Source organism: Hordeum vulgare, chromosome 7H (genome assembly GCF_904849725.1).
Source record: "Hordeum vulgare subsp. vulgare chromosome 7H, MorexV3_pseudomolecules_assembly, whole genome shotgun sequence".
Lineage (NCBI taxonomy): Eukaryota > Viridiplantae > Streptophyta > Magnoliopsida > Poales > Poaceae > Hordeum > Hordeum vulgare.
Genome location: NC_058524.1, coordinates 590,597,412 through 590,621,170, shown reverse-complemented (window position 1 = coordinate 590,621,170; position 23,759 = coordinate 590,597,412). Strand labels below are relative to the sequence as shown.

General features: G+C 45.2%; 3 protein-coding genes across 3 annotated transcripts; all 3 read right to left on the bottom strand.

Annotated features, from left to right (window-relative positions):
- Window positions 1–2,744: 2,744 nt before the first annotated feature.
- LOC123411772 lies at window positions 2,745–3,359 on the bottom strand. Its single transcript, XM_045104738.1, has one exon. The coding sequence runs from the start codon at window positions 3,269–3,271 to the stop codon at window positions 2,960–2,962; it is 312 nt and encodes a 103-aa protein (XP_044960673.1). The 5' UTR covers window positions 3,272–3,359; the 3' UTR covers window positions 2,745–2,959.
- A 12,884-nt stretch (window positions 3,360–16,243) lies between these two features.
- Window positions 16,244–17,009, bottom strand: LOC123412855. The gene has a single exon (XM_045105801.1). It carries the CDS (start codon window positions 16,833–16,835, stop codon window positions 16,524–16,526), a length of 312 nt encoding a protein of 103 aa, XP_044961736.1. The 5' UTR covers window positions 16,836–17,009; the 3' UTR covers window positions 16,244–16,523.
- Window positions 17,010–21,527: 4,518 nt separating this feature from the next.
- On the bottom strand, window positions 21,528–22,142 carry LOC123412122. Its single transcript, XM_045105068.1, has one exon. The coding sequence runs from the start codon at window positions 22,052–22,054 to the stop codon at window positions 21,743–21,745; it is 312 nt and encodes a 103-aa protein (XP_044961003.1). The 5' UTR covers window positions 22,055–22,142; the 3' UTR covers window positions 21,528–21,742.
- Between the last annotated feature and the right edge of the window lie 1,617 nt (window positions 22,143–23,759).

Here is a 23,759-nt window from a genome sequence, read left to right as displayed (position 1 = left end):
CATTAAGCAATATGGCCATATGTACTCTTGTGGATTAGTTAATAGGCACTTGTCATGCCTTGCGCAATTTTAACATTTACACGAACAAATAACACAGGAAATTGATAAAAGGCACAGTTCATCATGGAAAACTTTTTCTGATCGGCAGCACGCCTTCTCCTTGGTTGGTTCTAAATATGAAGTCTCGATCCTAAAAAAAACGAAGTCTCTGATGCCCATCCAGAATTAAACATAGACATATTAACCCGCTTTAAAGAAAGAGGAAAAGAAAAATTGTGATATATACAAATTGTGCCATTCGTACATATGTTTGTTAGATTTTGAATAAAGTAGTATTTCTTTTGCGGGTTTTGAGTAATGTAGTTGGGTAAGGTGTACTATCATATATATGTAGTCCGTATGTGCATCAAAGATTATTTTCATTCCTCCCAAAAAAATGGAAGTTTTCATCGAGATCTATCTCGAAAATAAAAGGTCATTTACGAGCCTAATTAAGATACTGTCATTCACACCGGGCCACGATACACGCACAAACAACTAATTAAGCATGGCAGCAATAACTCTAGTGGCAGAATTTACTAATTTCCAGACCAATCTTCATCAATCCATGAAAATCTAGATGAGAACCTCTCCAGCGACCTCACGATCGAGGCCATCTACAATAGTATCAAAATAAAAAGAAGGCATTTACCAGGTTAATTAACATCTAGTTTTCCACAAGGTCACAAGACACACGAACAAAGCTAATTAAGCACGGGAGTAACAACTGCTGGCAGAACTTGTGACAAATTTCCAGGTGGATCTTCATCGGATCCACGATAAAAAGGATAGTACACGATAGTTGCTCTACAACAAAACTGGAATTAAAGGAAATTATCGGAAACTGGATTACTGGGATTGAAGAAAAGTAAACGAGCTAAAATAAATCTGGGACAACAGAATTCGCCATTGCATGCCTATCCTAGTTAACCGCGGAATATTGCTCCATGTGTATCCACAAGAGTTTTCATTCTTGCCCCAAAAACCAAAAAATTTCAACTAGGTAGATGCATCTCCAAAATAAAAACTAAGTCATTTACGAGCCTAATGAAGATATAGTCAACCACACAGGCCAGAATGCACGCACATACAACTAATTAAGCACTGGAGCAACAACTATAATGGGAGAATCTCAACTTATTTCCAGGACGATCTTCATCGGATCCATGAAAACCTCTTGTAGATAGTGGAATCGCTAGATGCGCGAGGAGCCTCTCCAATGACCTCACCAAGTCACCATCGATGGGGACTACCCATGGCGGTGGCCATCTACAACAGTTTTTGTTTCCTCCCAGAAAACCAGAAGTATTCATCTGAATGCATCGATCGATCGAAATAAAAAGAAGGCATTTACGAGTCTAGTTGTGACCTTGAAATAATACTGGCAGAATTTCCAACAAACTTTTGGGTCGAGCTCCATCTGATCCAGTATACAAAAAAGAGTACACGATAGGTCGCTAGAACGCAAATGGAAGAGAAGAAAATTCACGAGCTTCCTAAAATAAATCCGGGACGATAAAATTCTCTATTGATCGAATTCCAGGAACGGCCAGACTTTCCTAGACTATCCTAGTTATTCGCTACATGCCGACATGATGGAAGAGGGGACATGCCTACATAGTTGGGCTGCTCGCCCCACTGCATCCCAAGTAGGCACGCGCCCGTGGGTGATCCCTCGAGCGTTATGGTGGTTGGACTCCGGGGACGCGTTTCAGAAAAGAAAAAATGGGTTTCGTGCTTGGCACGTTATTTGCCCTAAATAATTACATTGGACATGTTGTGTTGTGAATATCTTTAGATCGTGGATTGAAAGTTCAAACACGAGAAAATAAAACATCACTAAGCAATATATGGCCATATGTACTGTTGTAGATTAGCTAATAGGCACTTGTCATGCCTTGCTTACTTATAACATTTACTCAACTAAATAACACAAGAATTTGATAAAAGGCACAGTTCATGGTGGAATACTTTTTGCGATCTGCAGCACGGGTTCCCCTTTGTTGGTGTTAAATATGAAGTTTCGATCCTCACAAAAATAAAGACTGAAGTCTGTGATGTCCATCAAGAATTAGACATATATAGACATATTAACCCGGTTTAAAGAAAGAGGAAAAGAAAAGCCGTGATATATATGTTTGTGCCATCCATACAAATGTTCGTTAGCTAGATTTTGAATAACGTAGTTGGGTAGGGTGTACTATCATACTCCCTCCGTTTCAAAATTCTTGTCTTAGATTTATCTAGAAATGAATGTATCTAAATACTAAAATATGACTAGATACATTCATATCTAGACAAATCTAAGACAAGAATTTTAAGACGGAGGGAGTACGTACTAGTCCGTATGCATCCACAAGATTTTTTCATTCCTTCCAAAAAAGAAAAGTTTTCATCTAGATCTATCTCGAAAATAAAAAGTCATTTACGAGCCCAATTAAGATATAGTCACTCACACCGGACTACAATACACGCAAAACAACTAATTAACCACGGCCCTCGCAAAAAAAAAAAACTAATTAAGCACGGCAGCAACAACTCTAATGACAGAATTTACTTATTTCCAGATCTATCTTCATCAGATCCATGAAAACCTAGATGAGGAGCCTCTCCAGCGACCTCTCGATCTGAGGCCGTCTACAAGTGTGATGCATCGATCTAACGAAATAAAAAAGAAGACATTTATGATACTAATTAACATCTAATTAAGCACGAGAGTAACAACTGCTAGCATAACTTTAGACAAATTTCCTGGTGGATCTTCATCGAATCCATGATACAAAAAGATAGTACATGATAGTTGCGCTACAACGAAACTGGAATTGAAGAAAATTAAACGAAACTGGATTCCTGGAATTGAAGAAAAGTAAACGAGCTATGATAAATCTGGAACAGCACAATTCGCTATTGCATGCCTATCCTAGTTAACCGCTGAATCCTTCACGGCCGCGGAGATGGAGGGATCCACGCCGTCGCGTTTCACGTCGCCGACGTGATTGACGTCCGATCCGATCTCCTCTGCGCGAGGAACCGATCCAGCGACCTCAGGAGGGACGGGGGCAGCAGCCTTTTCCATCTCCGAAAGCTTCTTGGCCCAGCGTCGGATCGCCGTCGCCTTCTCCTCGGTCCCCCAAGCACCGAGAGCTTCTCCTTCCAAGCCGAGGCCGGCAGCCGCGAGAGCGGCAGCCTTGTCCAGCACCTCGGTGGCGGTGCTTGTCAAAGTGAACTCCATGGCGAAATCTGCAAGGATCTGGACAGAAAGGAGGGAGAGAGAGGAAGAATGAGGTCGGGGATTGGTCGACGTCGAGTGAGGGAGAATGTGGAGGGTGAAGCTGGCTTTTATAGAACTCTGAAGGTCCTGGGGTTGTTGGAGAAAACAGCTGTAAATCGGGTTGATTCGCTCGCTCACTGTCGCCACCACCGTATCGGCTGGTTTTGGCAAGCTGGCAATGGACAAATCGCATGCCTTTTAATGGAGTACTGCTGGCCGGACGGTCGTGCATGGATGTGCATGATGAGGACCACATACAGGACAGAGCACGGGTTAATTTCATAGAGCACTTGTTGATGTTGGTGCAACGTGAATGTACCACTTGTTGTGTTGTTTTGTACTAGAGTATATGTTACCTTCACTAGCTAGAAGAGAAAGACTATTTCCTCAAATACAAATCTCGTCGCCGTGCTCGCGCGCATCTCTCCCTCGCCGCAGCGCCCTCGGTTGTCTGCAGCTTTCCTACCCCACTATTGAAGCTCCAACCGCGAGTCAAAAGTTTGAACACCCCTTCATAGCCTTTCGGTCGGCGGTCGTAGCATCGGCTGTTAGGAATTAGGGTAGTAGATCACAGGAAGACAGTCGTTTTTGTGACGCTAACAACCTCGCAGCTTTTCTGTTTCTATTAACCAGCTACTTATCGTTACAACGACAGAAAGTGCAGGTGGCGATCCTAGCTATGCGCCACCACCCGCAAGACTCGCGGCATCCCACGAGAGCCGATCGTGCCTCCTAATCCGCCTGTTAATCTACCGCCCGATCGACGTGATCAACGTGACCCAGTCCATCTACAGGCCCATGCATGGCACGCACACGTCGCGGCTCACGACGTTATTTCCTGATTCAAAGCAAAGCAAAGCAACATAAGCCAACGGCCAGATTAGCTAACAATCACCCCCCCCCCCCCCCCTAATCTTGGCGTTGGCGGTTTATTTCTACCATGTCGATCCTCCTCCTCAGCTCCTGGAACGCAAGACGCCCAAGTGCCTTCGTTAAGGTATCAGCAAGCTGATCGCTGGTCCTCACGTAGTCGATGAAGACCCGTCCCTGCTCCATGCACTCACGGATGAAATGGTACCTGATTTCTATGTGCTTGTTGCGGTCGTGAAACACAGGGTTCTTCGCCAGGGAGATCGCCGCTTTGTTGTCGACGAATAGCTTCGGCCGCGCGGCCTCCTTGTTCACCATTTCGCCAAGTAATCAAGCCAGCCAGATGCCCTGACATGCCACAGTGGTGGCGGCCATGTACTCTGCCTCGCACGAGGAGAGTGCTACCACCCTTTGTTTCTGAGTCTGCCAGCTCACCGGGCTCTTGCCGAGGAAGAAGATCACCCCCGTCGTGCTCTTCCTGTCGTCCGTGTCCCCGGCTTGATCCGAGTCACTATATCCGATTAGCTGCAGTGCCCCTTCACCGCGCTCATATGCGCAGCCGTGGTCTAGGGTTCCCACCACATACCGCGGAAGATGCTTGACTGCGTCGTAGTGGTCGGAGGCAGGCTTCTCCATGAACTTGCTTAGGTATCCGACGACAAAGGAAATGTCGGGTCTCGTGTGTACCAGGTACCGTAGCCCGCCGATGATGCTGCGGTACTCCGTCTTGTCCACATGGGCGGCGGAGCTCTCCTTGCTGAGCTTGAGTCGGACCTCCATCGGAGCGTTGGTGGGGTTGCAATCCTCCATGCCAACACGCTCCACCAGTTGCTTGGCATAAGCCGCCCGTCCAAGAGCGATCCGATCGCGCTCCTGGCTCACCTCGATCCCTAGGTAGTAGCTGAGCTTACCCAGATCGCTCATGCGGAATAGCTTGGTCATCCGCTGCTTGAAGGTGTCGATCTCCATCGTGGCTGCACCGGTGATGATGAGATCATCTACGTAGACTCCGACGAGCAGAAGGGAGTCGCCCGTGCCGCGTCGGTACACCGCGTGCTCCGACGGGGAGCGTTCGAAGCCTAGAGCGCACAAGCTCTCGTCCAGCTTTGCGTTCCAGGCTCTCGGTGCCTGGTGGATCCCAGAGAGCGCCTTGTGGAGGCGTAGCACTTTGCCCTCCTGGCCAGCCATGGCGTACCCCGACGGCTGTTGTACGTAAACTTCCTCGAGAAGGTCGCCGTTCAAGAAGGCGGACTTGATGTCCATGTGGTGAACCTGCCAGCCATGATGTGCTGCGAGCGCAACGAGGACGCGCACTGAGTCCATGCGCGCGACCGGCGCAAATACCTCTTCAAAGTCCACAACGTGCTTATGGACATAGCCTTTCGCCACCAGTCGTGCCTTATGCTTAACCACTGCACCCTGGGGATTCTTCTTGAGCTTGTAAACCCATTTCAAGCCAATCGGACGATGCCCGGCGGGGAGTTCTCTCAATTCCCAGGTGCAATTGGTGATGATGATGTGCATCTCTTCGTCCATTGGTGCGCGCCAGCCTTGGTCCTTCTCGGCCTCTGTGAAGGAGTGCTACGGCAACAAAAACCTTCCCTGGCAATGGTGCCAGAGATCCTTCTTTCGTCTCTTGAGCTTGCGTTGGTTTTCCCTTGAAGAGAAAAGGGTGATGCAACACAAGAGCAGTAAGTATTTCCCTCAGTTTGAGAACCAAGGTATCAATCAGTAGGAGAATCTCGTCAAGTCCAGAGTACCTGCACAAACACAAAGAGCTTGCACCCAACGCTATAAAGGGGTTGTCAATCCCTTCAAGATTGATTGCAAAGTAAGATCTAAAGGCGGAAAGTGCAACGAAGAAAAAGTGTAAGGCTGGAAATATGGTGTGGAGTAGACCCGGGGGGCATAGTGTTCACTAGAGGCTTCTCTCAAAATAGCAAATATCACGGTGGGTGAACAAATTACTGTCGAGCAATTGATAGAACCGCGCAAAGTCATGACGATATCTAAGGCAATGAGCATACATATAGGCATCACGTCCGAGACAAGTAGACCGATACTTTCTGCATCTACTACTATTACTCCACACATCGACCGCTATCCAGCATGCATCTAGTGTATTCAGTTCATGACGAACAGAGTAACGCCTTAAGCAAGATGACATGATGTAGAGGGATAAACTCAAACCAATGATGAAAACCCCATATTTTTACCCTTGATGGCAACAACACGATGTGTGCCTCGCTACCCCTTCTGTCACTGGGTGAGGTCACCGCACGGTATGAACCCAAAACCAAGCACTTCTCCCATTGAAAGAATCATAGATTTAGTTGGCCAAACAAAACCCACAAATCGAAGAGAATTACAAGGATATGAAATCATGCATAAGCGAGATCAGAAGAAACTCAAATAAGATTCATAGATAATCTGATCATGAATCCACAATTCATCGGATCTCGACAAACACACCGCAAAAGAAGATTACATCGGATAGATATCCATGAAGATCATGGAGAACTTTGTATTGAAGATCCAAGAGAGAGAACAAGCCATCTAGCTACTAGCTATGGACCCGTAGGTCTATGGTGAACTACTCACGCATCATCGGAGAGGCCATGGTGTTGATGAAGAAGCCCTCCGTATCCGAATCCCCCCTCCGGCAGGGCACGAGAACATGCCCCAGATGGGATCTTGCGGAGACAGAAGCTTGCGGCGGCGGAAAAGTACTTTCGATGTTCTCCTAATTTTTTTTGGGATGTTAGGGAATTTATAGGCGAATGTCCTAGAGTAGATGTGGCCCAGGGAGCCCACAAGCCAGGGGGCGCGCCCCCCCTGGCCGCGGCTAGGGGGCTTATGGGGTCCCTGCAGGGCCCCTGCCCTGATTCTTAGGCATTCCGATCTTTTTTCTGTTTCAGAAAAAATCTTTTTGGCAGTTTCGTTTCATTTGGACTCCGTTCAAAATCCTCCTTTGAAAGGGTCAAAAACATGGAAAAAACAGGAACTGGCACTTGGCACTGAGTTAATAAGTTAATCCCAAAAAATATATAAAAGGCATACAAAACATCCAAAGTTTGACAAGATAATAACATGAAACCATCAAAAATTATAGATACGTTGGAGACGTATCAAGCATCCCCAAGCTTAACTCATGCTCGTCCTCGAGTGGGGAAGTGATAAAGACTGAATTTTTGATGTGGAATGCTAACTAGCATATTTGTCCTTTGTAACTTCTTTCATGTGACATGAATGTTCAGATCCGTAAGATTCAAAACAATAGTTTGCTATTGACATAAAAACAATAATACTTCAAGCAAACTAGCAAGGTAATCATGAACTTTCAAAATAACAAGGCCAAGGAAAGTTATCCCTACAAAATCATATAGTCTGGCTATGCTCCATCATCCTCACACTACTAATGTAAATCATGCACAACCCCGGTATTGGCCAAGTAATTGTTTTCGCACTCTTACTTTCTCAAACCTTTTATAACTATCACGCAATACATGAGCGTGAGCCATGGATATAGCACTATAGGTGGAATAGAGTGTGGTGGTGGTTGTGAGACAAAAGGGAGGAGATGGTCACATTGACTCGGCATATCAAAGGGCTATGGAGATGCCCAGTAATAGATATCAATGTGAATGAGTAGGGATTGCCATACAAGGGATGCACTAGAGCAATAAGTATGTGAAACCTCAAAAGGAGAACTACTGGGTGTGCATCCAACTTGCTTGCTCACGAAGACCTAGGGCAATTTGAGGAAGCCCATCATTGGAATATACAAGCCAAGTTATATACTGAAGATTCCCACTAGCATATGGTAGTGACAAAGCAAGAAGCCCTCAATCATGAAGAACATGGTGCTATTATGAAACACAAGTGTGGAAAAAGATAGTAGCATTGTCCCTTCTCTCTTTTTCTCTCTTTATTTTATTTTATTTTATTTTTATTTGGGCTCTTGGGCCTCTTTTTTTCTTTTTTTTTGTATGGGCTCTTTGGCCTCTTTTTTTATTTCCTCACATGGAACAATACTCTAATAATGATGATCATCACACTTTTATTTACTCACAGCTCAAAGCTTAGAACGATGATGACTGTATAGGAAATGCCTCCGGCAGTGTACCGGGATGTGCAACGATCTAGCATGGGGTATGACGTTGAAACATCTCGCTAGCTATCTTACGATCATGCAGTGGCAATATGAGAGTGACTACCAACATCGGAAACGCTGCCAGAAGCTTCCAAGTTGGTAGTCTGATGAACAGTACAATCATTCAACCTTTGTTACTGATGCTACAAAATGAATTCAAGGGCTCACGGAGGAAGATCCAAACACTATGCAACACTATAAGTAAAAACCACGACACAGTTTCATGTTTTAAGTAAATGAATATGAGCCTGTGTACATGTGTACTAACAAGTTCTTTATATGTACGCATTACAAAACAAACAGCATTCAATACACCAAGCCAATGGCAAAGATCCCTTGAACTTTAGAGACTACAATGGCGGTTCTAGCTTCACCGGCAAGAAGTTTGAACACCCCCTCACGTCCTATCGGTCGGCTATCATAGCATCAGCTAGTTGTGCTTGTAGCTAGCCCGTTGTTGCAGCACACATCACAACAGTACTTCTCGCCTCATTGCCTCCTATCCCAACACCACGCCCCTCTGGTTGCAGCGTTAGCGCTGCCCCGTTGCCGGTTCTAGCATCATCGTCCATGATGGTTAAAGCTCCAACACCGTAATCGCTGTCACACGATGCCGATCCAAACTATACCCTGCGTTGGTTGTAGCATTGATTAGACCGGTCACAACACCGCCGTTGCGGGCCCCCCCTATGGCATGCGATGCCTACTTGTCCATTACCGCGGCCCGCTCACAGGCGCTCACCCGAGGTGTCACTTCGGGGTCGCTGGTTCGCCACACACATGTTGTTGTTTCCCATGGTGGCTTAGCTGATGACACACAACATGTGATATGGCTGACCTGCATCACCGTCAATTCTCTACCCCCACCACCCCCAACCCGCCCCGCGGAAGTGTTAGAGTGTCCCTGTGTCTTTGCTCATAGTAGGGTGTCGACCATCTCATCCTGAGCACACATTGAAGCAGATCATAGAAAACCAAGGGATGGGTTCACGAGATAGGAAACACGGATTTTCGTACGACTATGAGGAGAGGTCGTTGGCCGGAGCAACACAGGGAATGTCGAGGTTGGCGGCAATGGAGCTAAATCGAGCCATGTGTGTTGATTTGGAGGAGAAAGCCGCAAGGGAATATAAGTCCTATCGAGCGAAGGGAACTGAAAGAAAGGATGTTGTGGTCAAGGCCCATGAGACAAACGTTGCATGTGGTGGCGATCAATCATTTGCTTGATCACCATACCTTTCATTTCAAGATTTACGGACTCATCATAGATGTGTCATAGATAGGAATTTTTTTGTCTTCTCTCACAGAAGGAATAGTCCAACTTAATGTGATACACGTGACATCAAATCTAGGGTTTGATACCTAGAGCGTTGCAGGTACACGTGTACTTGTGATAATCTAGCCATATGGCATGACACTAACGGGAAATGTCCCCTTTTTTAACGAAACAAGTTTAACATACATGCAATGTGGACAGGTCTTACGATGACGATTAGCTTTGGTGTTTGGCATTTTAGAGGGAAACATGCATCCTAACTTTTGTCCTTGTTGGCAATGCGGGAACTCCAAATAATGTACAACTTGTATTCCTTTAGCTGGCAGGAGATGCCGGTGCACGCGCTTTGCATGGTGAACTGGATCAATCGAGCAGTGTTCTAGAGTCTAGTCATGGTGAAACAACGGTGCCCTGTAACAAAGATCAAAGAGAAACAAGCTCCTCAATAGTCGTCAAGATTATAGCCGGCTACGAAAGCTAAGTTTGACTCCATCTTGCATAACCTACGAGACTAACGCCACTATGTTGGAGGTGGTGTGTGAAGAGAGCCTGGATAACGGTGGTATGCGGATATGAGAAATTAAACCCACATCTATCTAGCCGAAAGAGGTGGAGGTGCCATTACAACTTTGCATTGGGAAATAATGCAAATATTTATAGGAAAATGTGTTATTTGGCTAGGAAAGATGAATTTAAGACTTAGGTTATAGGTAGTGGTGATATGTGTAATAGCCTTCCTAGGTAGGTTGGGTGAGTGCATGGACTAGTAAGCAAACGTCAACTTTCAGAAAAAATATGACCTCTCGGAATTTCAAGTTCTATATTAGTTTAACTTTCATAATCATATACAGTGACCTCCATGTATTTTGTTGGTCTCGTTCCAACAATGGTTTGCCTTAAAAAGGTAGGCATATTATTACTTCCAAAGATAATGTTTAGACATACTCAACACACCCACATTTTGTTTATAATACCAACGTCACGAGAGTGATAAATATATTTTTCATCCAACCGGAAACTTGAAGTTGTCATAAGCTAACCAACTCTGCACGCATGCATTTGAATGTAAGATAAAATTTGGACTAAAACAAAGTGGATGTCATGCTCAACACGTCATTTTCCCTATAAACCTATGTTGCACATGTTGTTATTTAAGATGCATGAAAATCAAACACAAGAAAATAAGAGCATAAAGCATGTTGAATATTAATTTGAACTACTGGAAAATAGCTAGATAAAGACATTGACAAACTTTAGGGAACCAGGGCATGCACACTCAACAATCTTTTGTTCCATTCAAATTTATAGTAGCATGTGGCCATCAAGATCCACATACTAATCATCTAAAAGGTTGTCAACAAAAAGAGCTTAAGAAAAATCATCATGTGTGTATGCCATCCGTGTAGACGTCAAATTTTCAACATGCCCGGATGGTTGGCCCCTCAACCCACGGCATCCCTAGATAGGCTCGCTCGCCCGGGTGGTCCATCGAGCGTTATGGCGGTTGGACTCCAGGTAGTCGCTTTAGATTAAAAGGATGGCTTCGTGCTCGGCACGTCATTTGCCCTAAAGAAACACATTGGACATGTTGCATTGGGACTTTATCTAGATCAAGGATTGAACGTCCAAACACAAGAAAAGAAAACAACATTAAGAAATATGAACATCTACACGGATGTGGATTAGCTAATAAGCACTTGTCGCGCATTGTGCACCTCTAAATATTAAACGATTGAACTGTGCAGGAAAGTGATAAAAGGCACATTTCATCATGGCAAACTTTTAGCAGACCACATCATGCATGCTTCTTCATTGATGTCAAATCCAAAGCATCATGCCCATCCAGAATCCAACATAGACATATTGATCCCCCTTAAAGAAAAAGGAAAAGGAAAATCATGGTATATTTCGTATATGCTTGTGCCATCGGTTGATATGTCTGTTAGATTTTGAATAATGGAGTTGGGTAGTGTACGATATCGTACATGTTCCATATGTACCCACAAGAATTTTCATTCCTCCCCCAAAAACCCAAATATTTCAACTAGCTAGATGCATATCCAAAATAAAAAGTAAGTCATTTACGAGCCTAATTAAGATATAGTCAGCCACACAGGGCCATAAATAAGAGGCACAAACAATTACTTAAGCATGGGAGCAATAACTATAATGAAAGAATTTTGAACTAATTTCCAGGTCGATCTTCATCGGATCCATGAAAACCTATTCTACATGGTGGAATCGCTAGATGCACGATGATCCTCTCCATTGACCTCACCAAGTCACCATCGATGGGGACTACCCATGGCCGCGGCCATCTACAATAGTTTTTATTTCCTCCCAGAAAATCAAAGTTAAGACATTGAAACAATACTGGTAGAATGTCGAACAAATTTCTGGGTCGATCTCCATCTGATCCAGGATAAAAAAAAGAGTATACGATAGTTTGCTAAAACGAAAATGAAAGAGAAGAAAATTCACGAGCTGCCGAAAATAAATCCAGGACGACAAAATTATCTATTGACCGAATTCCAGGAATGGCAAGACTTGCCTAGTCTATCTAGTTAATCGCTACATGCCGACATGATGGGAGAGGGGACATTCCTACATGGTTGGGCCGCTCGCCCCACCTCGTCCCCAAGTAGGCACGCTCCCGCGGGTGGTCCTCGACCGTTATGGCGGTTGGACTCCGGGGAGGTGTTTCAAAAAAGAAAAAAATGGGTTTCGTGCTTGGCACGTTATTTGCCCTAAATAACTACATTAGACATGTTGTGTTGTGAATATCTTTAGATCGCGGATTGAAAGTTCAAACACGAGAAAATAAAACATCATTAAGCAATATGGCCATATGTGCTGTTGTGAATTAGCTAATAGGCACTTGTCGTGCCTTGCGCACTTTTAACATTTACACGACTAAATACCACAGGAAATTGATAAAAGGAACAATTCATCGTACTTTTTGCGAATGGCAGCACACGTTCTCCTTTGTTGGTGTTAAATCTGAAGTCCGGATCCTCAAAGAAAAAACCCTCCGATGCCCATCAAGAATTAAAGATACCCATATTAACCCACTTTAAAGAAAGAGGAAAAGAAAAATCGTGATATATACAAATTGTGCCATACCTACATATGTTCGTTCGATTTTGAATAACGTAGTTGGGTAGGGTGTACTATCATATATGCGTAGTCCGTATGTATCCACAAGATTATTTCCATTCCTCCAAAATAAAAGTTTTCATCTAGGTTTATCTCGAAAATAAGAAGTCATTTACGAGCCTAATTAAGATATAGTGACTCACACCAGGCCACAATACACGCACGAGCAACTAATTAAGCACGGGCGCAACAACTCTAATGGCAGAATTTACTAATTTCAGACCGATCTTCATCAGATCCATCAAAACCTAGATGATGAACCTCTCCAGCGACCACACGATCGAGGCCATCTACAAGAGTATCGAAATAAAAAGAAGGCAATTACGAGGCTAATTAACATCCAGTCTTCCACAAGGTCACAAGACACAACTACAAAGCTAATTAAGCACGCAAGTAACAACCTCTGGCAGAACTTGTGACAATTTTCCGGGTGAATCTTCATCGAATCCACGATACAAAAAGATAGTACACGATAGGTGTGCTACAACGATACTGGAATTGAAGAAAATTAAACGAAACTGGATTACTGGAATGGAAGAGCGAAGAAAATTCATGAGCTGCCTAAAATAAATCCAGGACTAGAAAATTATTGATTGATCGAATTCCAAGAACGGCGAGACTTGCCTAGTCTATCCTAATTAATCACTACATGCCGACATGGTGGAGAGGGGAAATGCCTACATGGTTGGGCCGCTCACTCCACTCCGCCCCCAAGTAGGCACGCTCCCGCGAGTGGTCCCTCTAGCGTTATGGCGGTTGGACTCCGGGGAGGCGTTTCGGAAAAGAAAAAATGGGTTTCGTGCTTGGCATGTTATTTGCCCTAAATAACTATATTGGACATGTTGTGTTGCGAACATCTTTAGATCGCGGACTGAAAGTTCAAACACGAGAAAATAAACATCATTAATAAATATGGCCATATGTACCCTTGTGGATTAGTTAATAGGCACTTGTCATGCCTTGCGCACTTTTAGCATTTACACCAATAAATAACACAGGAAATCGATAAAAGGCACAGTTCATCATGGAAAACTTTTTCTGATCGGCAGCACGCCTTCTCCTTTATTGGTTTTAAATATGAAGTCTCGATCCTCAAAAAAGAAAAACGAAGTCTCTAATGCCCTCAAGAATTAAACATAGACATATTAACCCGCTTTAAAGAAAGAGGAAAAGAAAATTTGTGATATATACAAATTGTGCCATCCGTACATATGTCGTTAGATTTTGAATAACGTAGTATTTCTTTTGTGGGTTTTCAGTAATGTAGTTGGGTAGGGTGTACTATCATATATATGTAGTCCGTATGTGCATCAAAGATTATTTTCATTCCTCCCAAAAAAATGAAAGTTTTCATCTAGATCTATCTCGAAAATAGAAGTCATTTACGGGCCTAATTAAGATATTGTCACTCACAGCGGGCAACGATACACGCACAAACAACTAATTAAGCATGGCAGCAATAACTCTAGTGGTAGAATTTACTAATTTCCAGACCGATCTTCATCAGATCCATGAAAACCTAGATGAGGAACCGCTCAAGCGACCTCACGATCGAGGCCATCTACAATAGTATCAAAATAAAAAGAAGGCATTTACGAGCCTAATTAACATCTAGTCTTCCACAAGGTCACAAGACACACGCACAAAGCTAATTAAGCACGGGACTAACAACTGCTGGCAGAACTTGTGAAAAATTTCCAGGTGGATCTTCATCGGATCCACGATAAAAAGGATAGTACAAGATAGTTGCACTAGAACAAAACTGGAATTAAAGAAAACTATCGAAAACTGGATTACTGGGATTGAACAAAAGTAAACGAGCTAAAATAAATCTGGGACGGCACAATTCGCCATTGCATGCCTATCCTAGTTAACCGCTGAATATTGCTCCATGCGTATCCACAAGAATTTTCATTCTTGCCCCAGAAACCAAAATATTTCAACTAGGTAGATGCATCTCCAAAATAAAAAGTAAGTCATTTACGAGCCTAATTAAGATATAGTCAGCCACACAGGGCCACAATACACGCACAAACAACTAATTAAGCACGGGAGCAACAACTATAATGGGAGAATCTCAACTAATTTCCAGGACGATCTTCATCGGATCCATGAAAACCTCTTGTAGATGGTGGAATCGCTAGATGCACGAGGAACCTCTCCAATGACCTCACCAAGTCACCATCGATGGGGACTACCCATGGCGGTGGCCATCTACAACAGTTTTTTGTTTCCTCCCAGAAAACCAGAAGTATTCGTCTCGATGCATCGATCGATCGAAATAAAAAAAGGCATTTATGAGTCTAGTTAAGACCTTGAAATTATACCGGCAGAATTTCTAACAAACTTGTGGGTCGATCTCCATCTGATCAAGTATACAAAAAAGAGTACACGATAGGTCGCTAGAACGAAAATGGAAGATAAGAAAATTCACGAGCTGCCTAAAATAAATCCGGGACGACAAAATTCTCTATTGATCGAATTCCAGGAACGTCCAGACTTTCCTAGACTATCCTAGTTATTCGCTACATGCCGACATGATGGAAGAGGGGACATGCCTACATAGTTGGGCCGCTCACCCCACTGCGTCCCCAAGTAGGCACGCGCCTGTGGGTGGTCCCATGAGCGTTATGGCGGTTGGACTCCAAGTAGGCGTTTCAGAAAAGAAAAAATGGATTTCGTGCTAAGCACGTTATTTGCCCTAAATAATTACATTGGACATGTTGTGTTGTGAATATCTTTATATCGTAGATTGAAAGTTCAAACACGAGAAAATAAAACATCACTAAGCAATATATGGCCATATGTACTATTGTAGATTAGCTAATAGGCACTTGTCATGCCTTGCACACTTTTAACATTTACACAACTAAATAACACTGGAATTTGATAAAAGGCACAGTTCATGGTGGAAAACTTTTTGCGATCTGCAGCACGGGTTACCCTTTGTTGGTGTTAAATATGAAGTTTCGATCCTCACAAAAATAAAGACTGAAGTCTCTTATGCCCATCAAGAATTAAACATATATAGACATATTAACCCGGTTTAAAGAAAGCGGAAAAGAAAAATCGTGATATATATGTTTGTGCCATCCATACAAATGTTCGTTAGCTAGATTTTGAATAACGTAGTTGGGTAGGGTGTACTATCATACGTACTAGTCCGTATGTATCCACAAGATTTTTTCATTCCTCCCAAAAAAGGAAAGTTTTCATCTAGATCTATCTCGAAAATAAAAAGTCATTTACGAGCCTAATTAAGATATAGTCACTCACACCGGACTACAATACATGCACAAACAACTAATTAACCACGGCCCCAGCAAAAAAAAAAATTAAGCACGGCAGCAACAACTCTAATGACAGAATTTACTTATTTCCAACTCTATCTTCATCAGATCCATGAAAATCTAGATGAGGAGCCTCTCCAGCAACCTCTCGATCTGAGGCCGTCTACAAGTGTTTTCCAGATCTATCTTGAAGTTAGGTCTGGATGTGATGCATCGATCTAACGAATTAAAAAAGAAGGCATTTATGATGCTAATTAACATCTAATTAAGAACGGGAGTAACACTGCTAGCAGAACTTCAGACAAATTTCCTGGTGGATCTTCATCGAATCCACGATACAAAACGATAGTAAACGATAGTTGCGCTACAATTGAAGAAAATTAAACGATACTGGATTTCTGGAATTGAAGAAAAGTAAAAGAGCTGTGATAAATCTAGGACGGCACAATTCGCGATTGCATGCCTATCCTAGTTAACCGCTGAATCTTGCACGGCCGGGGAGATGGACTGATCCCCGCCGTCGCGTTTCACGTCGCCGACGTGATTGACGTCCGGTCCGATCTCCTCTGCCTGAGGAACCGATCCAGCTACCTCAGGAGCGACTGAGGCAGCAGCCTTCTCCATCTCCAGAAGCTTCTTGGCCCAGCGCCGGATCGCCGTCGCCTTCTCCTCGGTCCCCCAAGCACCGAGAGCTTCTCCTTCCAAGCCTAGGCCGGCGGCCGCGAGAGCGGCAGCCTTGTCAAGCACCTCGGTGGCGGTGCTTGTCAGCTTGAACTCCATGGCGAACTCAGCAAGGATCTGGATTCAAAGGAGGGAGAGAAGAAGAATGAGGTCGAGAATGTGGGGGTGAAGCTGGCTTTTATAGAACTCTGAAGGTCCTGGGGTTGTTGGAGAAAACAGCCATAAATTTTTGCGGCCTGGGGTTGATTTGCTCGCTCACTGTCGCCACCACCGTATCGGCTGGTTTTGGCAAGCTGGCAATGGCCAAATCGCATGCCTTAATGGACTACGTGTGTGCTACTGCTGGCCCTGGCCGGAGGGGCGTGCATGGATGTGCATGAGGACCACATACAGGAGAGAGCTAGCACGGGTTAATTTCATAGAGCACATGTTGGTGCAACGTGAATGTACCACTTATTGACTTGTTGTGTATATGTTACCTTCACTAGCTGGAAGAGAAAGACTCTTTCTTCGGATGCTAATCTCGTAGCGGTGCTCGCGCGCGCCTCTCCATCACTAGAACGCCCTCGGTTGTCTGCAGCTTCGCTACCCCACTATTGAAGCTCCAACATACCGCGGTTCTAGCTTCGCCGGCCTGGAGTTTGAACATCCCTTCGCGGCCTTTTGGTCGGTTGTCGTAGCATCGGCTAGCTGCGCTCGTAGCTCCCGCCACCCGTTGTTGCAGCACGCATCACATCCTTCTCGCCACGTCGCCTCCTATCCTAGCACAACACCCCCTCGCTGCAGCGTTGGTGCTACCCTATTGCAGCTTCACCTATTGCCGGATCTAGCATCAACCCCTCTGATGGTTAAAGCTCCAATGCCGTAATCGCAGCTTTCGCGTGATGTCTATGCAAACTATAACCTCCATTAGTTGTACCTTTGATGTGGATTGGTCACAGTTTCCCCCCTATCATCCGAAACACCCTTAGTATCCCAAATATTCATACTAATTAAATTATTCATGCTATTATTACACATGATACCCATACTAACTATAATACCCGTACTATCCGAAATATACATACTATCCGAATTATTCATACAAAAAGTTGATGTGTGCTTCGAATATTTTGGATTTCTTGGGTACCCGAATTACCTGAACCAAATGTTTGGGTAATTTGGGTTCGGGTATTTTTTTGACAAAAACTTTTGGTTCTCAATTTTTAGTACCCGGATTACCTATAAAGTCAAATAATCGAAATATCCGAACGCCCGGGGTGAAGGGTACCAACGCAAATTCTGTTAGTGCAAAATTCAGGAGGATTTATGTTTACAAATACTCCCTCTGTTCCTAACTATAAGTCCTTTTAGAGATTTTAATACAGACTACATATGGATGTATAGTGTAGATTCACTAGTTTTGTTCTGTATGTAGTCCGCAGTGAAGTCTCTAAAAGACTTATATTTAGGAATCTCTAATAGACTTATATTTGTAAAAAATAAATCCGCATAGGGCCACAATGCATGCACAAACAACTAATTAAGCAAGGGAGCTACCACTATAATGGAAGAATTTCGAACTAATTTCCTAGTCGATCTCCAACGGATCCATGAAAACCTCTTCTAGATGGTGGAATGGCTAGATGCGCGAGGAACCTCTCCAATGACATCACCAAGTCACCATCGATGGGGACTATACCCATGGTGACGACCATCTACAACAATTTTTCTTTCCTCCCAGGAAAACAGAACTATTCGTCTGGATGCATCGAACGATCGAAATAAAAAGAAGGCATTTACGAGTCTAGTTAAGACCTAGAAACAGTGCTGGCAACATTTCTAACAAATTTCTGAGTCAATCTCCATCGGATCCTGGATACAAAAAGAGAGTACATGATAGTTCGCTAGAATGACAATGGAAGAGAAGAAACTTCACGAGTTGCCTAAAATAAATCCAGGACGACAAAATAATCTATTGATCGAATTCCAGGAACGGCAATACTTGTCTAGTCTATCCTAGTTAATCGCTACATGCCAACATGATGGGAGTGTTGGAAATATGCCCTAGAGGCAATAATAAAATGGTTATTATCATATTTCCTTGTTCATGATAATCGTCTATTATTCATTATATAATTGTATTAACAGGAATCAGTAATACATGTGTGAATAAATAGATCCCCTAGCAAGCTTCTAGTTGGCTAGCTCGTTGATCAATAGATGATCATGGTTTTCTGGTCATGGACATTGAATGTCATTGATAACGGAATCACATCATTAGAAGAATGATGTGATGGACAAGACCCAATCCTAAGCATAGCACTAGATCTTGTTGTTCGTATGCTAAAGCTTTTCTAATGTCAAGTATCTTTTCCTTCGACCGTGAGATTGTGCAACTCCCGGATACCGTAGGAGTGCTTTGGATGTATCAAACGTCACAACGTAACTGGGTGACTATAAAGGTGCACTACGGGTATCTTCGAAAGTATCTGTTGGGTTGGTACGAATCGAGATCGGGATCTGTCAATCTGTGTGACGGAGAGGTATCTGTGGGCTCACTTGGTAGAACATCATCATAATGAGCTCAATGTGATTAAGGAGTTAGTCACGGGATGATGTACTACGGAACGAGTAAAGAGACTTGCCGGGTAACGAGATTGAACAAGGTATAGGGATACCGACGATCGAATCTCGGGCAAGTTCTATAGCGATAGACAAAGGGAATTGTATACAGGATTGATTGAATCGCTGACATCATGGTTCATCCGATGTGATCATCGTGGAACATGTGGGAGCCACCATGGGTATCCAGACCCCGCTGATGGTTATTGGCCGGAGAGGTGTCTCGGTCATGTCTGCATGCCTCCCGAACCCGTAGGGTCTACACACTTAAGGTTCGATGACGCTAGGGTTATAGGGAATTGTTGTACGAGGTTACCGAAGGTTGTTCGAAGTCCCGGATGAGATCCCGGACGTCATGAGGAACTCCGGAATGGTCCGGAGGTAAAGATTGATGTATAGGATGGATGGTTTTGGACGCCGGAAATGTTTCGGGCACCACTGGCAACGTGCCGGGACCACCGGAAGGGTTCCGGAGGCCCACCGGGAGGAGCCACCAGCCCCGAGAGGCTACATGGGCCAAGTGTGAGAGGGAACCAGCCCCTGGGTGGGCTGGTGCACCCCCCACACCCAGCCCAAGGCGCACCGGAGAGGGAAGGGGGGAAACCCTAGCACTGGTGGGCCTAAGGCCCCCTAGGGGTGCGCCACCCCCTCTCGTCCCCTGGCCGCCGGCCACCCCTCCCATCTAGGGCTGCTGCACCCTTTGGGGGTGGGAACCCTAAAGGGTGCGCCCCCTCCCCTTCCCCCTATATATAGTGGAGGTTTTGGCCATTGGAGACACGCAATTCTCTCTCTCTCGGCGCAACCCTGCTTCTCCTCTCCCTCCTCTCCCACGGTGCTTGGCGAAGCCCTGTCGGGAGACCTCGTAGCCCCCTGTCGGGAGACCTCGTAGCTCCATCGCCACCACGCCGTCGTGTTGCCGGAACTCTTCCCCAACCTCTCCCTCCTCCTTGCTGGATCAAGGTGCGGGAGACGTCACTGGGCTGCACTTGTGTTGAACGCGGAGGTGCCGTGGTTCGGCACTAGATCGGAATCACACCGCGATCTGAATCGCAACGAGTACGACTCCATCAACCGCATTCTAGCAACGCTTCCTCTTACCGATCTTCAAAGGTATGAAGATGCTCACACCCCTCTCTTGTTGTTGGTTTCTCCATAGGAAGATCTATGTATGGCGTAGGAAAATTTTGAATTTTTGCTACGTTACCCAACAGGAAGAGTGGACATGCTTACATGGTTGGACCGCTCGCACCACCACGTCCCAAGTAGGCGCGCTCCCGTGGGTGGTCCCTGGAGAGTTATGGCGGTTGGACTCCGGGGAGGCGTTTCAGAAAAGAAAAAATGGGTTTCGTGCTTGGCACGTTCTTTTCCCTAAATAACTACGTTAGACATGTTGTGTTGCGAAAATCTTTAGATCAGGGATTGAAATTTCAAACACAAGAAAATAAAACATCATTAAGCAATATGGCCATATGTACTGTTGTGGATTAGCTAATAGGCACTTGTCGTGCCTTCCGCAGTTTTAACATTTACATGATCACAGGAAATTGATAAAAGGCACAGTTCATCGTGAAAAACTTTTTGCGAATGGCAGCACACTTTCTCCTTTGTTGGTGTTAAATCTGAAGTCTCGATCCTCAAAAGAAGAAAAGAACGAAGTCTCTGATGTCCATCAAGAAATAAACATAGACATATTAACCCGTTTTAATTAAAGAAAGAGGAAAATAAAATTCATGATATAGTATATGTTTGTGCCATTCATACATATGTTCGTTAGATTTTGAATAACGTAGTTGGCTAGGGTGTACTATCATACGTACTCCACATGTATCCACAAGATATTCTCATTCCTCCAAAAAAAACAAAAGTTTTCATCTAGATCCATCTCCAAAATAAAAAGTAAGTCATTTACGAACCTAACTAAGATATAGTCACCCACACCACACGGCCACACCGGCCACAATACACTTACAAACAAATAATTAAGCACGGCAGCAACAACTCTAATGACAGAATTTACTAATTTCCAGATCGATCTTCATCAGATCCATGAAAACCTAGATGAGGAACCTCTCCAGCGACCTCACCATCGAGGCCATTTCCAAGAGTATCGAAATAAAAAGAAGGCATTTACGAGGTTAATTAACATCTATTCTCCCACAAGGTCACAAGACACACGCACAAAGCTAATTAAGCACGAGAGTAACAACTGCTAGCATAACTTTAGACAAATTTCCTGGTGGATCTTCATCGAATCCATGATACAAAAAGATAGTACATGATAGTTGCGCTACAACGAAACTGGAATTGAAGAAAATTAAACGAAACTGGATTCCTGGAATTGAAGAAAAGTAAACGAGCTATGATAAATCTGGAACAGCACAATTCGCTATTGCATGCCTATCCTAGTTAACCGCTGAATCCTTCACGGCCGCGGAGATGGAGGGATCCACGCCGTCGCGTTTCACGTCGCCGACGTGATTGACGTCCGATCCGATCTCCTCTGCGCGAGGAACCGATCCAGCGACCTCAGGAGGGACGGGGGCAGCAGCCTTTTCCATCTCCGAAAGCTTCTTGGCCCAGCGTCGGATCGCCGTCGCCTTCTCCTCGATCCCCCAAGCACCGAGAGCTTCTCCTTCCAAGCCGAGGCCGGCAGCCGCGAGAGCGGCAGCCTTGTCCAGCACCTCGGTGGCGGTGCTTGTCAAAGTGAACTCCATGGCGAAATCTGCAAGGATCTGGACAGAAAGGAGGGAGAGAGAGGAAGAATGAGGTCGGGGATTGGTCGACGTCGAGTGAGGGAGAATGTGGAGGGTGAAGCTGGCTTTTATAGAACTCTGAAGGATGATTCGCTCGCTCACTGTCGCCACCACCGTATCGGCTGGTTTTGGCAACCTGGCAATGGACAAATCGCATGCCTTTTAATGGAGTACTGCTGGCCGGACGGTCGTGCATGGATGTGCATGATGAGGACCGCATACAGGACAGAGCACGGGTTAATTTCATAGAGCACCTGTTGATGTTGGTGCAACGTGAATGTACCACTTGTTGTGTTGTTTTGTACTAGAGCATATGTTACCTTCATCACTAGCTAGAAGAGAAAGACTATTTCTTCAATACAAATCTCGTCGCTGCGCTCGCGTGCATCTCTCCCTCGCCGCAGCGCCCTCGGTTGTCTGCAGCTTTCCTACCCCACTATTGAAGCTCCAAAATACCGCGGTTCTGCCTTCGCGACCCAGAAGTTTAAACACCCCTTCATAGCCTTTAGGTCGGCGGTCGTAGCATCGGCTGTTAGGAATTAGGGTAGTAGATCACAGGGAGACAGTCATTTTGTGCCGCTAACAACCTCGCAGCTTTTCTGTTTCTGTTAACCAGCTACTTATCGTTACAACGAAGGAAAGTGCAGGTGGTGATCCTAGCTATGCGCCACGACCCGCAAGACTCGCGCCATCCCACGAGAGCCGATCGTGCCTCCTAATCCGCCTGCTAATCTACCGGCCCGATCGACGTGATCAACATGACCCAGTCCATCTACAGGCCCATGCATGGCACGCACAAGTCGCGGCTGACGACGTTATTTCCTGATTCAAAGCAAAGCAAAGCAACATAAGCCAACGGCCAGATTAGCTAACAATCACCCCCCCCCCCCACCTAATCTTGGCGTTGGCGGTTTATTTCTACCATGCCGATCCTCCTCCTCAGCTCCTGGAACGCAAGACGCCCAAGTGCCTTCGTCAAGGTATCAGCAAGCTGATCGCTGGTCCTGACGTACTCGATGAAGACCCGTCCCTGCTCCACGCACTCACGGATGAAATGGTACCTGATTTCTATGTGCTTGCTGCGGTCGTGAAACACAGGGTTCTTCGCCAGGGAGATCGCCGCTTTGTTGTCGACGAATAGCTTCGGCCGCGTGGCCTCCTTCTTCAGCATTTCGCCAATTAATCGCGCCAGCCAGATGCCCTGACATGCCACAGTGGTGGCGGCCATGTACTCTGCCTCGCACGAGGAGAGTGTTACCACCCTTTGTTTTTTAGTCTGCCAGCTCACCGGGCTCTTGCCGAGGAACAAGATCACCCCCGTCGTGCTCTTCCTGTCGTCCGTGTCCCCGGCTTGATCCGAGTCACTATATCCAACGACCACGGGGAGGTTGTCTATCTCCTGCCACTGGCCCGCCCGAGGCAGCGGGAGCCGCGGCCACCTTCGCCGGCTTAGCAGGAGGTCGGGCTCCTAGTCCATTAGGGCGACCAGGATGTTGCAGCGATCCCTGGCCGGCACCCTTAGCCGGAGCAGCCGCGCCATTTGGCTTATTAGAACCACGCCCACCCATCCCGACGGAAGAACGCACAGGAATAACACGGGACACACTTCCTGTTCCCAGTCGAGGAAAGCCTTTAGACGGCAGACGACGAACCCTAGGAGACGGCG